Genomic DNA, 13666 nt, shown 5'->3' with positions numbered 1-13666 from the left:
TAGCAAATGATCAGAAAGACCATGGCCTGAATCAGATGCACCTTAGTCCTCAAACTGACATCATCACTTCTAAATAATATAGAGAGGTCCCTATTGGCAGACTTTATCAGTGTAACGTGTCTCCTTATATCCTGACTGCTGGTACCAAGTGTGTTAATTGTGGATCCAAGTAAGATGAAGTTGTTGACAGTTTCAATCTCTTCTGCGTACATCATGATGTTGCCTATAAGTCCAATAGTAAGAATCTTTGTTTATTTGACATTAGGTTGCAATGCAAATTGAAGGCTACATTCCTTATTCAGGGCTGCTAAATCTATCTAAAATGGACATCAAAATCAACATTTCTTTATAGGGCTAATTCAAGGATTGTAATATGAATCCTAAACTAGAATATTTTTTGAGACCAGAGAATCAGAGTGGCGGGGTGTGCATTTGCTTTTTTCACTGTGGATTCCCAGAGAGAAGTGTTGAGCGGTATTATGGGTCTCTGCAGGCTCACAAGGGAGGAACGGGAAGCCTATCAGAGATGTGGGCTAGGAACTTTACCAGGGTATGGAGTGGATAAAGAGAATGATAGCAGGGCAAAGGAAATATGTATGTGTTGTGAGTAAGAGACATTTGGCCTGGAGTCTGTTTCACTCCACATGAATCCTGGGAATTTAATGGAGTATCTCTGAGGAGCCGACTAATAGACAACTAGAGACTGTGGTGGATGATTGTTCAAAACTCCTAGTCTGGAAACCTCCAGAATATCTCCAAGAGCCACATGAGAGTAGGATGAGTTTAAGGATCTCTCAAACAAATAGAGCATTAAACCAATACAATCATGCTGAGTTTTATTTCACTTCACAGTGTAGTTTTTGTTATTTTTACAAATTAAAGATTTGTGCTAACTCTGCCTACAGCAAATCTATTTGTGCCATTTTCCCAACAACATGTGGTCACTTAGTGTCTCTGTGTCACATTTTGGCAATGCTCATAATATTTCAAATATTTTCATAATAATACAGTACACTTAGTAAGCTATAAGATAATGTAAACACACTTTCCTGTGAACTCAGGAATAAGAAAAAATCGCTATGACTTGCTTACTTGAGGTAGTCACTGTATTGCTGGTGCTCTGAAATGAATCTGTAATATCTCCAAAGCATGCTTATGTGGGGGAAAAAGACCAAACCCACAAAACCAGCAAATATCTCATTGCCTTACAGTCAGAACCAACACTGATTTCCAATACTGTCAGTTGGATAGCAAGAGACTGATTCTCTTCTTCCCGTGGAATTGTTGATAGCTTCAAACCACCAACCAGCCTTTGTGTTAGCAAAGCAGCTCCCTACAGACCACGCACCACAGCTCCAGTGACACAGTGGCAGAAACAATGGGCTTGAGCGTGGCAGGGGCCATGAGGACGGCATAGGCTAGGGCAAGGGTTTGATCTGTTGCTCATAGCAGTGCTGTGAGTCGTGGTCAACTTGATGGTACTTAATAACAACAGCAAAATCAAGTCTGCATTTGAACTTTGTAAATGGACCAAACATTTTGAAACTATCACCTGGAACCAGTGAGAGTGATAAAAACAATCTCCAGCAGCCAGACAAAGTGGATTGGAAAGTTTAATTTAATGCTTCTTCCTTGTATGCATAGTAAAAGCTAACACAGTTGTAAAGTCCTGGCACATTCTCTGTATCCCAAAAGGTGGTTTTTGGAAGGATGAGGATTTAATCCCTACATTTCAAAGACGATGATGTGGGACAGGGATTCCAAGTGCCTGATAGTGGTGTAAACTCAAGACTAACAGATTGAAGCTATTTAAACTTTTTACCTCAAGTCTTAGACCCAGTTGTCTGGGAGCTCATAAAACTTCATTCCTGCTGACATTTCCTGGCTGCAGAAAATGCCTGGGAAATTTTCCATCTGACAAAGATCATCAGACACCTTTTGTTTAAGAAACAATGAAAACTTTAACCGTGACATAAAGGGAACATGATCTTGTTTCTTCTTTTGGCATGTCTATAGATTCTTGGGTCATTAAATTATGATGCATAACTCTAGATATTTAATGGGAAAAAAGATGTGAGAGAGAAAACATTTAATTTTATTTATCCAAATACAAGTTATCAAATGTTCTGTAGCCAAGTTTCCAGAGAAACTTTTTCTAATTCCTGTCATTGCTCCCATATGTATTTTTTTTTACTTTTATTTTCTTTTATTATTTTTTTGTGCATGTACCATTAAATCAGATATGACTGGTACAGGAGGATCCCATATGTATTTTTATATGCTGAAGAGGAAGAAATCGTTTTTAAGGCAAATCCAAGGGAAAGGAGATTAAAATACAAAATTGTTGTTTGAATTTCTGAAATCTCTAGTAATGACCATAGGAGACATTTGGTTTTTTAGCGCTGGGATTTATGGGACAGTGAGGGCAGCGAGAGAGTAAAAATGTATATAAGGTAAATTTTAAAAAATTAGGATCAACCATTATACCTCCAAATTAGTAATGATACAAATTGTGTGCTTGATGTGTGAAATGAAGCAATGAAGAGTAAGCCCACTGAATGAAAATGTAGAGATTATTAAGGGAGTAGAGAAAAAATTCAAAGGAAAAGGAAATTAATAGAAATTTAGTCAAAGGAAATAAAAGTAGAACATGATCATGTCCCCTAAGTAGAACTAACGAGTTTCAGAAATGTCTCTTGAAGGGGCCCAATTAGAAGAAAACCGGCTCTGAAATACTGATGAGGGTCAACACTGCCCTCTCTCTAGTGAATTAATAGGACATGTTATCAGAGGGCTCCCTAGAGGCCAGGATGGCGAAGTTCCCTCCCACATACTTTGAGCATGTTATTAGGAGTGGCTATTCCTTGGAAAGGGGCATCATGCTTGTAAAGGTGAAGACTCAGAGAAAGGGAGGAAGACTCCCAATGAGATAGATTGGCACCAGGGATAGCAGTAATGGACTCAAATGTGTCAGAGATGAGGAGAGTGGCATAGGATAGGACAAGTTTCAGATCTGTGGTTCATAGGGTCACAATGAGTCATGCTCAGCTCAAAGGCTCCTATCAAAACTAACATCAAAAAGGATCAGTGGTTAATTTGATATGTTCTGTAGACCTCTGGTGGCCTAGTGAGTAGGGAGTTCTACAGCCAGCACAAAGACAGACCATTTGAATCAACCAGCAGGAGAAAATGGCAATCTCCTCCAGTGTGATTTACAGCTTCTGCAAACTGGCTGAAGGGTCAACTTTATTCTGACTTGATGGCAGTGAGTTTTATTAACTTGATAGAAAATTTGATAGAAAACCAGAGATTTTCTTTTTTCAGGAATTCTTGTTTTCTGAGTTACTATATATAGACATGGATTCTCTCTTTGCAGTATACATTTGTTAGTACTTTGACATAGATATGTATATATCTATAAAGATAAAATGGGCAAGATCACGGTCAGGGTCTTTTTTTAAATACTAAAGAGCAATTGATGTCAATTTGAAGACTAAGGAGTGCCAGATTCAATGGTCTTTTCCATAACTTGCTATGCATCTGAGAGCTGGACAATGAGTAAGAATAACCAAAGAATTGATGCCTTGGAAGTGTGATGTTGGAGAAAAGTACTTAATATATGATGGGCTGCCAAGAGAACAACAGGCTTGGAAAGAGTGCAGCTGAAGTGCCCCTTGGAGGCCAAGATGATGAAGCTTCATCTCTCATCCTTTGGACATGTTGCTAGGAGAGGCTATCCTTTGGAAAGAAATATCATGCTTGGTTGAAAGTCAGCAGAAGAGAGGAAGACACCCAACAAGATGGATTGACACAGTGACTGGAGCAATAGGCTCAGTGTATCAGAGATGGTAATGATAACAGGATTCAAGTCTGTTGTTCCTAGGGTTGTTATGAGTCATAACAACAACATGTAGATAATATCACTTTTTATTGCCAGTATACATTATCAGAGCTTAAAGAGGACAAAAGTGAATGGGTATTGATGATTCAAAAGAATTTTTTCAATATTCCTCTCAAATGCCTTCATAAGTAAAAATTTTAACAATGTCTTTATATTAATTGGGTATTGGACTGGAAGGGCAGGAAAGATGAAGAAAACAAAAGGAACAGCCACAAGAATCTTAGAGTACTGCACATACACACAAACACACAAAGATATTGATGTTGGAAGCAGGAGTGGCATCCACTTCCTAAGTAATCAACATGCCTCTGGAAACTCTATGAAATTTAAGAAACAATAGTTATCAAAAGGCCTTTGGTCTTTGGTGCATAGGGTTGCTATGAGTCGTGCTTGACTCAACGGCAATAAACAACAGTAGTTATGTATTGTAAGAGTCTGAACCGACTCAAAGTTGACCTTCCAGCAGATTTTCAGAGGCAATTAATCACCTGAGAGAAATTTACCCATCTTGTAATCAACAAATACATATCTCCTTCTATGTGATTTACTGCCTCTGAAAATCCAGCTGAGTTAGTTTTGATTTGACAGCACACATGGCAATAACAATGTACATAAATATAATTATATTTTGAAGTCTATTATATATTTTTAAAATGCAGAAAACAATTACCACAGTTGTAGGGCATTTAATATTTAATTTTACAAGTTACTATGTTAATTTAATCATATTAAAGAAATTATTTGGTAAATTTCAAAATCTGATGGGCTAATGAAGACTATTTTGTATGGTCCCTTCCACTCAACCTTCAGATACAAGGTGAATATCACTTCTTCATGGAGGTTTTCTCTAATCCTAATTAAAATTAGACCCTCCTTTTACTTTCTCTCCTATGTTTTTTTAACTTAATTTTCTTTCTGCTTCCTCAAAAGTCTATAGCTTCTTTAGGTCAGGAAGCTTTTCTATTTTACTTCCAATGGTGACTTATCATGGTTCCTGGAGTATACTTGTGTTTGAAAATGATCTCTAGACCAAAAAAAAAAAAAGAGCCAAATGTATACAATGATCAATATTAATGACAGAACAAGTTTTCATGTGTTCACTCTTTGGTGGTTGGTTAGTGTAAAGAATGACATGAGTTTTAAATGTGTTTCTCAAAGATATGTTTCTCAAAGATTATAAAACTCATCACTCAAAGATACAATACACTCAAATTTAAAAAATAATAATAATAATAAGTTATATCTCCATGTCACATTCCCTCTAAATCTTCTTCATTGGCCGAGACTGAAGTGACATGTCCTCTGCCTTACATCTCTACCATCACCTTATAGGTCTGTCCTATTCTTCCTTCAGTGCAATAAAGGCATGAAGAAATGCAGATGTGAAATAAGTAAAATTTTTTTGTGTGGGTAAAATTTTTTCTATCTTCACACTGACAAGACATTTGTTCTAGACTTGCATTTTATTGCAGTAGAAAATGTTGTTATTGTTATGTGCCGTCGAGTTGCTTGTGACTCATAGCGACCCTATGTACAACAGCCCTAAACTCCGCTCTGTCCTGTGCCAGTCGCAAAGGCAGAGATTATAGCACAGTGTCTCCTTCAAAAGATGACTCACACAGTTTCTGAGAAATGTCTTAATGGATAAATGATCAGACTCTTAAAGTGCCTGGGTTGCTATTACATGCTTTGTTGAGGTGGAAACAGCTCATAGCTGACCCTCCAGTGTGTTTTCAGAGGCTGTAAATTGCACAGGAAAGGATTGCCCATCTTTTTCCCCACGGAGCAGCTGGTGGATTTGAACTGCATGTCTTTGGGTTGGCAACACAACTCCTTACCTCTAAGCCATTAGAGCTCCCTCTACCAGTAGGTTAATGACATAGAATTTGCTTACCCTCTTTGACCTTATTTGCAAAATGAATGTTAATGGAACCTGTCTTGAAATCTTTCATGAGGATGTAGTGAGTTAACATTTTTAATATTTTTACATAAATGACTAAAAAAAGTAAACAAACTCAGGTGTCTGCTCTGTAATGGAATATAGTGTGTGAGAAATATGTACATCCATTTCTCCCAATTGATTCTCTCATTTTTTTGTCGTTGTTGATAGACGGACTTGCCAGCTTCAAAAGTTTCCTGAAGTCTGAATTCAGTGAGGAAAACCTTGAGTTTTGGATTGCCTGTGAGGATTTCAAGAAGATCAAATCTCCTGTGAAGATGACTGAGATGGCAAAGAAAATTTATGAAGAATTTATCCAAACTGAAGCTCCTAAAGAGGTTGGTTCTGGGACATAAATGGGTGAACAAGGCAATGAGCTCAACAACTGCCCAGGGAGAATTTTACATTTGAGACAGAAGTCTGAGTTTGGAGCCTAAGGCTACTCCTTATTAGGAACTAACCTTCAAACCTGAGATCTACTTCCAATCCCAACCCATGATAGTCTTCTTTCAGGTATCTGAGGCTATATATCTTAACAGGAGGAGACTTCTAGTCTTTCTCCCACAAATTATCTGGTGGACTCAACCACCAGCCTTCCTTTAGCAACCTAAGATGTGACCCATACATTTATCAAGAACTTACAAAGAAACAAAATGTCAAGTAACCATAAACTTTAATTCCTATGGGGAGCTCTGGTGACTAGTAGTTAAAAGCTGTGCTGCAATCCCAAAGGTATGCAGTTTGAATCCATCAGTTGCTCTAAGGGAAAAGGATAGATAATCTCCTCCCATGTGATTTACTGCCTCTGAAAACCTGCTGGAGGGCCAGCGAATGGGGTGGTTCTTACTCAACAGCACACAATACAATAACATTGAGACACAATAGTCAGGACCAAAGTCCACCTATTCATTAAAAGAAAAATTATTATAAGACAACAGTGCTAGAAATAGTGAAAGACACTATGCCATTAATTAAGAACTGCGGACAATATGTGCACTTATTTCATGAATCATTGGAGTAGTGCATCTGCGCTTTTCTTCATATTTCTAAAATAATGTCAGTTTGAAGACTAAGTTGCACCTGATTTAGGCCATGGTCTTTTCAATCACCCGCTATGCATCTGAGAGCTGGACAATGAATAAGGATGACAGAAGAATCAATGCCTTTAAGTTATAGTGTTGGAGAAGAGTGCTGAATATTTCATGGACTGCCAAAAGAACAAAGAGATATGTGTCTTGGAAGAAATACAGCCAGGCAACTACTTGGGTAAAATGATGAAGCTTCGTTACTCATCCTTTAGACAGGTTGTTAGGAGAAGCTAGTCTGTGGAAAATGGCATCATGTTTGGAAAGATGGAGTGTCAGCAAAAGAGAAGGAAATCCTTAATGAGACAGATTGACAAAGGGACTCAAGTGTGTCAGGATGTGTGAGGGTGGCACAGGATAGGACAGCGTTCAGATCAATTGTTCATGGGGTTCTTATGAGTCATACTGTAGTTGATGGCACCTAACTACAACAATAACAACTCTACACTGTACTCTTTGATCTTGTCTCTGAACTAGAATATTTCACCAACATTTGGAGCCGAGTGCAGAAGTGATTTGAGTAAGCCCTGCGGATAGGCAGCAATTTACTTGAGACTGCTTGAGATGGAAAACTCTCTAATGATCCTTCTCTGCACTCATACTCTAGATGCCAGAAGTCTCCACCATTTGCTATTTTTTCTCCCTCTGGTTATGAATTATTCTTCATTGAGCTTTTTATTTAAAGGTAAATAAGTTTGAGTGAATGAACAAATTATATACTTTCATATAAGCAAATTTTTTTTCTCACCACGGGACAGGTGATAAAGGTTAGAAACACAAGCATGTGGAAGACTGTGAGCTAACGTAGGGAAAAATGAGAGGATCATACTAGGGAATTGGATTTAATTTTGTTATGAGTATGATTTTGACATAAATTTGGCAAGTTTTACCTGCCACTCTTCAATCTCTCACCGCACACACATATGCTAGCATTTACATACTTGTTTGTACTGGACCACCCTTTTCTTCTGTCTTTATGGAATCTTTCTCCCTTTGTGAATGCTAACAAGGAGATTAGTTTATGTTAAATTAGACACGAATTCCCTCTCTGCACTTGGACTCCCTGTCTTCAGCCTACTTTCCTGCCAACCTCTCTTCATTCACAGAATCCTAGGATTTGTTGCAACATCTGCAAATGGCAGCATGTCCATTGTCCTGAGCTCTAGAAAAACATTATTTCAAGGTTCCTTATGAAAATATTAGAGACTATTGGGCAAATATGAGATATTAAAAATAGAGTTGCAAAAGAAAACAAACCTTGGGGGTCTGAGTTGCTAGAATAAACAAATGGTGCCCCCCTTAAAAGGCCAAATGGACTCTGATTTAGGTAGCACTGACATCTGTTCTAATTACCTCTGCTCTGATAAGAGTGCGATAGTTTAACACCCTCAATGTAGGCAACTCAGGATAATTTAAAAGAATTAGCCTAAATAGGCTATCTAAGAGAAGGTCAACCCTACTTCTGGTATCGGATAAGATTTCAGTATATTATGTGAAATGAATGGATACAGCTATTCTAGCTCCAGATCGTCTTACCTACGTGATTTAGAGCAGATCTCTAACATTCCCGAAACTTATGTTCCCTTTACTGAACATTTCACATAGGCATGAGTTCCAGTGGCACATTTAGTGGTTTTGTTTGTTTTTCTTTCTCTGTGTTGTTGGGTTGGTTTTATTGTTTTGGTTTGTTTTTAATGTATCTATTCTTTTGTTTTGTTTTTCCTTCTCCATGTCTTGTATTTTGACCTAAAAATTTATTTTATTTTGAAAAGTAGTAGATTGACCTATATACTCAAATTACTCAATAAATAGTAACCTTTCTTCTTTCTGGACAGTCACTCTAGCTCTTTAATAACAGGAAATGACCCAGAGGTACCATACTGAGGATTAGGGGTAAGGTTTAAAAAGGAAAATTTTTACAAGAAGGAGAAATGGCCATGCCATTTCAAGAAGCAGATCGTTTGTACATTACAAATTGTCATTTGATGGTATTTTAAAAATAACAACTTAGTAGTTTCCTGCCTTGGTAAACAGATGAATATATGCCAGGATGACTCACTGGAGTCAGGAGAGACTCATCCACATTAAAAAAAAAATAGGGAAAAATATCTATTGTTCGCTGATGGATGCTGTGTGTTAGAGGAGTTTGAATGTAGTTCTTCTTATTTTAAAAAGTAAGATCGGAAGCTACTTGGGCAATTTTCAAAAATTCAGCCATTTTAAGTAAGGCTGCCTACTCAGCTCTGTGTATATTTAGTATAAGGGGAAAAAAGCATTACTTTGTCATAGCCAGAAGAATAACTGGGTGAGAACTGACAGATCTGTGCTATAGCCTATCAGGTGCTCCACACTGGTTATTTGTGAGCATGTCCTGCTCTTTCACAGAGCTCCATAAAGTATACGGCCCCTTACAACAAGTGTACTTTCCTACCTCAACCCACTTCCTCCAGGGCTCTCAGGCATTGCTCAGTCCCATGCTGTTCTGGTTTGGTTCTCCCAGCCATGCTTCCCACCCCCCCCCCCCCCCCAATTCCACCCTGTAGCTACTTTATCATTTTCTGAGTCCAAATAGCTCTTTTTAAAGCCAGGGACCCCTGTTGTTGTTTTGTGCTGTTGAATCAGTACTGACTCATAGCTGAACCTCTAGTGGGTTGTCAGAGGCTAGAAAATGCATTGTAGGAGGTTGATAATCTTTCTCCCAAAGAGCAGCCGATGGATTCAAGCCAAGTGCTTTTGGATTGGCAGCCTAACTCCTTACTCAAGAAAGTTCCCTACCAGTGACCGTTAGCACACCACAAGACAAACAAAATATTTTCCAGGGTACAGTTTAGAACCATTGGCTAACTTTAGATTCTATTTTTATTTCTCTTTTATACTCACACTCTTTAAGAGTCAGAAGATCCAAAGTGATGTACAAAGATTCCTCTAGCATACACTTTGTATAATTCCTAGGCCACCTTCACAGAAACCCTCCTGTAGATGATGTTCCTGTTATTGTGCTTTTCACTCAGAAGAATTAAGTCACAGCACTCTGTTATATTGTCCTCTCAGTCAAGGTTCAAGTACTAAGTCCACGCTGCCAAGCTTTAAAGCTTTCATCACCACGATTTTGGACGAATCACAAAAGCTTTAAGCTTCCTGTGTCTCCTTTCTAGTAACTGTGAAATATGTATAACAGTATCTACTTCATAGAGTTGTAAATGAGTTCATTGTATTTAGTACTAAGCATGGTGAATATATTCAATACAGTACTCAACATAGACTCAAAATCAAAACCAAGCTTGCTGATGTTCTATTGATTCTGACCATTGGAGACCCTCCATCCAGTGTCTGAGGCTGTAAATCTTTCTGGAAGGAGACTGTTGATCTTCATCCTTTGGAGTAACTTATAGATTTAAACCAATTGCCTTTGAAAAATCTCTTCCCATTTGATTTACTGCCTCTGAAAAGCCACTGCAGGGTCACCTATGGGTTGGCTCAGACTTGACACCACAACAATAGAAACTTTTTAGTTAGTTCACATTATACACTACACCATCTTGTAATAACTACTAGCTGTCGTTTTTTTATTGTTATTTACTCAGAACTATGAATTAGCTTTTTGTTTGTTTTTGTTTTTTTGTTTTTGTTTGTTTGTTTGTTTTGCTTTACTCTTCAGTACCCATACAAAAGGCTTAGGTTCACAGTCACACTTTACTCCCCCCTCCTTTGTTTCTCCTACTACGCATAAAGTCAAATGTTGTGGTGGGAAGATTAGGAGGTGGTCCGGCCTCAGGACACCTGGATTCAAATTCTGATTATTGTTACTTTCACAGCTTTCCTTGCTGAAGGTAAGGAGGACTTGAAGTGCTTGCTACAGACACTCAAAGACTATAGTCTTCAACATGGATTATATCTCAACATCAAGACAGCAAAATCTCTCAGCCCTGGACTGATAAGCAAACATTTCTCCATGATAGACAGAGAAAGGATTGACATTGTCAATGACTTCATCTTGGCTGGATCCACAACCAACACACTTGATATCAGCAGTCAGGAGATCAGGAGATATAGTACATTGCAGAAGTCTACAGTCAGGGACTTCTCCAAATTACTGAGGAGCAATGATATTAGTTTAATACAATGTGTTTCTATTTAAAAGTGTGCGGCAACGTGTTAAGGACTAAGTCATGCCTGAATGCAGGCCATAGTCTTGTCAATTACTTGTTATTCAGTTATGCATGGAGAGTTGAACAATGAATAAGAATGACAGAAGAAGAATTGAGGCCTTTGAGCTGTGGCATTGGAGAAGAGTATTAAATATTCCAGGGACTGCCAAAAGAACACACAGATATGTCTTTGTAAAAGTGCAGCCAAAGTGCTCCTTGGAGGCAAATATGACCAAGCTTCATTTCACACACTTAGAGCATGTTGTTAGAAGAGGCTATTCCCTAGAGATGGACATTATGCTTGTAAAGTTGGAGGGTAAGCACAAGAGAGGAAGACCTTCAAGCAGATGGCTTGACACAATGACTTCTACAATAGACTCAAGTATGTCAGAAATTATGAGGATGGGACAGGATGGGAAAGGTTCAGATCTGTCATTCATAGGCTCATTATAATTCATGCTCAACTCAAAGGCACCTAACAAGAACAACAAGATATATAAATATATAGGGAGCTCTGATTAGTCGATTCAAGAGTTGCTAACCCAAATATGCCTCTCTTAAGGTTTGGATCCACCAGTGGGTTCATGAGAGAAAGATGGACAATCTCCTCTTTGAGATTTGTAACTTTGAAAACTGGCGTGTTAGCCATGAGTCAGTTCCAACTTGACTGCAATGAGGTACATATATGGAACTCTGGTGGCCTAGTAGGTAAAAAGTTGTGCTGCCACCCCAAGGGTAAGCATGGAATAGGTGGAACACATGGACTAGGTTGGCAGTGAGGGTCTTCTATGGTGGGCATCTAAGCACTGATTGCTCTCAATCTAATCATTTGAGTCATGCATATGGAGGAACATCAGTATCCCTAACCCATCACTGCCTATAAAACAGAAATAGTTTTCCTTATGAATCTGCTCCATTGTTTTTGTTTCAATGATGAAAAATATCGCCTCACTCTACCCAGCAAACCCTGTAACTCAGGCTAACTCAGTCACCTTGTTTCCTGGTCTGCAGGTGAATATCGACCACTTCACCAAGGAAATCACAATGAAGAACCTGGTGCAGCCTTCTCTGAGCAGCTTTGATGTGGCCCAGAAAAGAATCCATGCCCTGATGGAGAAGGATTCGCTCCCTCGCTTTGTGCGCTCTGAGTTCTATCAGGAGTTTATCAAGTAAACAATTTCATTAGGTGCTGAATGTTATCTACGAGCTATTAGCTTCAGCAGTAACCCTGCATTTTCAAGTCACTCCCCTTCCATAGCAGCTTTGCTCTAAGATACTCAAACTGGGAAAATCCCCAGAAGCACACACTGTTTCCAATGTTACCTGTTGTCTAAAAGCCTTCCTTCCCCAAGGCCTTCCTGCCCCATTCTTCACTAAACTTTACCAAGCTTCTTGTTGTTGGAATCACAAATCAAGGAAATATAAGACAAAAATATGATATCATTGCATATGACTCTCTACCTAAATTAGCTGAAGAAAACAAGTGAATGTAAGAAAGGCAAATTTTAAGGAATTTAATTGCTCTGGCTTGTTTCTTTAATTCTATAAGTATTGATGTTCCACTCAGAGCATCTTCATGTCAGCTGAAGGTTGTAAACAGGAGATCCAACCACAAATATGCTGTGTTTACACAAAAATCAATCCGAACACAATTGATATTGACTATGTCTTCCTTATTCTTTATAAGGTTACCAAATTAAACCAACGACCCAATTTTACCAGGGCACTATGTTGTAAATCTATCTGTATCTAGGATGTAGGCCTAGCAATTCAATTTGAAAAACATTTTGGATCCTTGTGAGGATTACATTTCCAATTTTCTGATTTCAGTTACATCAACTGAACCCCCCACCATCCATGGCAGTGTTTGCCCACTTAAGTATCAAAAAAGCTGGGCACTAAATTGAGAAGAAAAAAAAAGTCAAGTCCAAAATGGCTAATTATTCTGAAACTATCTATTAGTTTAAACTTCACTGTCTCCGGAATGCCAGATTATTTTTGGAAACAGTAATTTGAGTACACCCAGAAGCCTTTTGAGCGAGACAGTTACAAAACAGGCAAAAACCAATAGGGTGAGTAAGGAACCCCAATTCTCCCTTACTATTTTGCTTCCAGCATTAGTGAATTGTATTTATAGTCAAAGCATACATATATACCCATACCCCGAAGATGCTTCATAATCAGTTAATTAACACAATGGTATTTTTAGTAGGCTTAAACTTTAACTCTGAATTTTATTATAAGTCTTGATAGAGGTTTTTAAACTTTCCCCCATCTCTTTTGTAGATTTGAGCAGAAGTAGACAATAATTTGTATCATTTACTAATAAAGATAATATAAACCATGTGTGGTGAATAATGAAAGAAGGTGAAGTTATTGAATGGATTCAAAAGCAAGAGAATATTATTAAAAAATAATAAAGATTTGGAATACTTAAGTAGGAGAATAGTTAGCCTTGTAGCCCTTCTCTTTTGTTTTCCTTTCACTCACACATTCCTACTTTCACAACATAAATCCATTTATCCCACAGTTTCCAGTGATTATTGAAAGTGAGTTAATATCACTCTGTAGATAAACACTGAAGATATATGTT

The 13666-nt window shown here is 38.1% G+C and overlaps 1 protein-coding gene across 1 annotated transcript in view; it reads left to right on the top strand.

The window, feature by feature from the left end:
• Nucleotides 1-12246, top strand: part of RGS5 (regulator of G-protein signaling 5) — an 80358-nt gene extending 68112 nt beyond the window's left edge. The window contains exons 4-5 of the mRNA XM_006887371.1: nt 6012-6178; nt 12085-12246. Of these exons, the coding sequence (XP_006887433.1) occupies nt 6012-6178; nt 12085-12246 (329 nt within the window). The remainder of the gene's footprint in view (nt 1-6011; nt 6179-12084) is intronic.
• The last annotated feature ends 1420 nt before the right edge of the window (nt 12247-13666 follow it).

Source organism: Elephantulus edwardii, unplaced genomic scaffold (assembly GCF_000299155.1).
Source record: "Elephantulus edwardii isolate Elephantulus edwardi_28Jun2011 unplaced genomic scaffold, EleEdw1.0 scaffold00057, whole genome shotgun sequence".
Taxonomy (NCBI): domain Eukaryota; kingdom Metazoa; phylum Chordata; class Mammalia; order Macroscelidea; family Macroscelididae; genus Elephantulus; species Elephantulus edwardii.
Note: the sequence above shows the minus strand (reverse complement) of the source record. Positions and strands in the feature narration are given on the sequence as shown.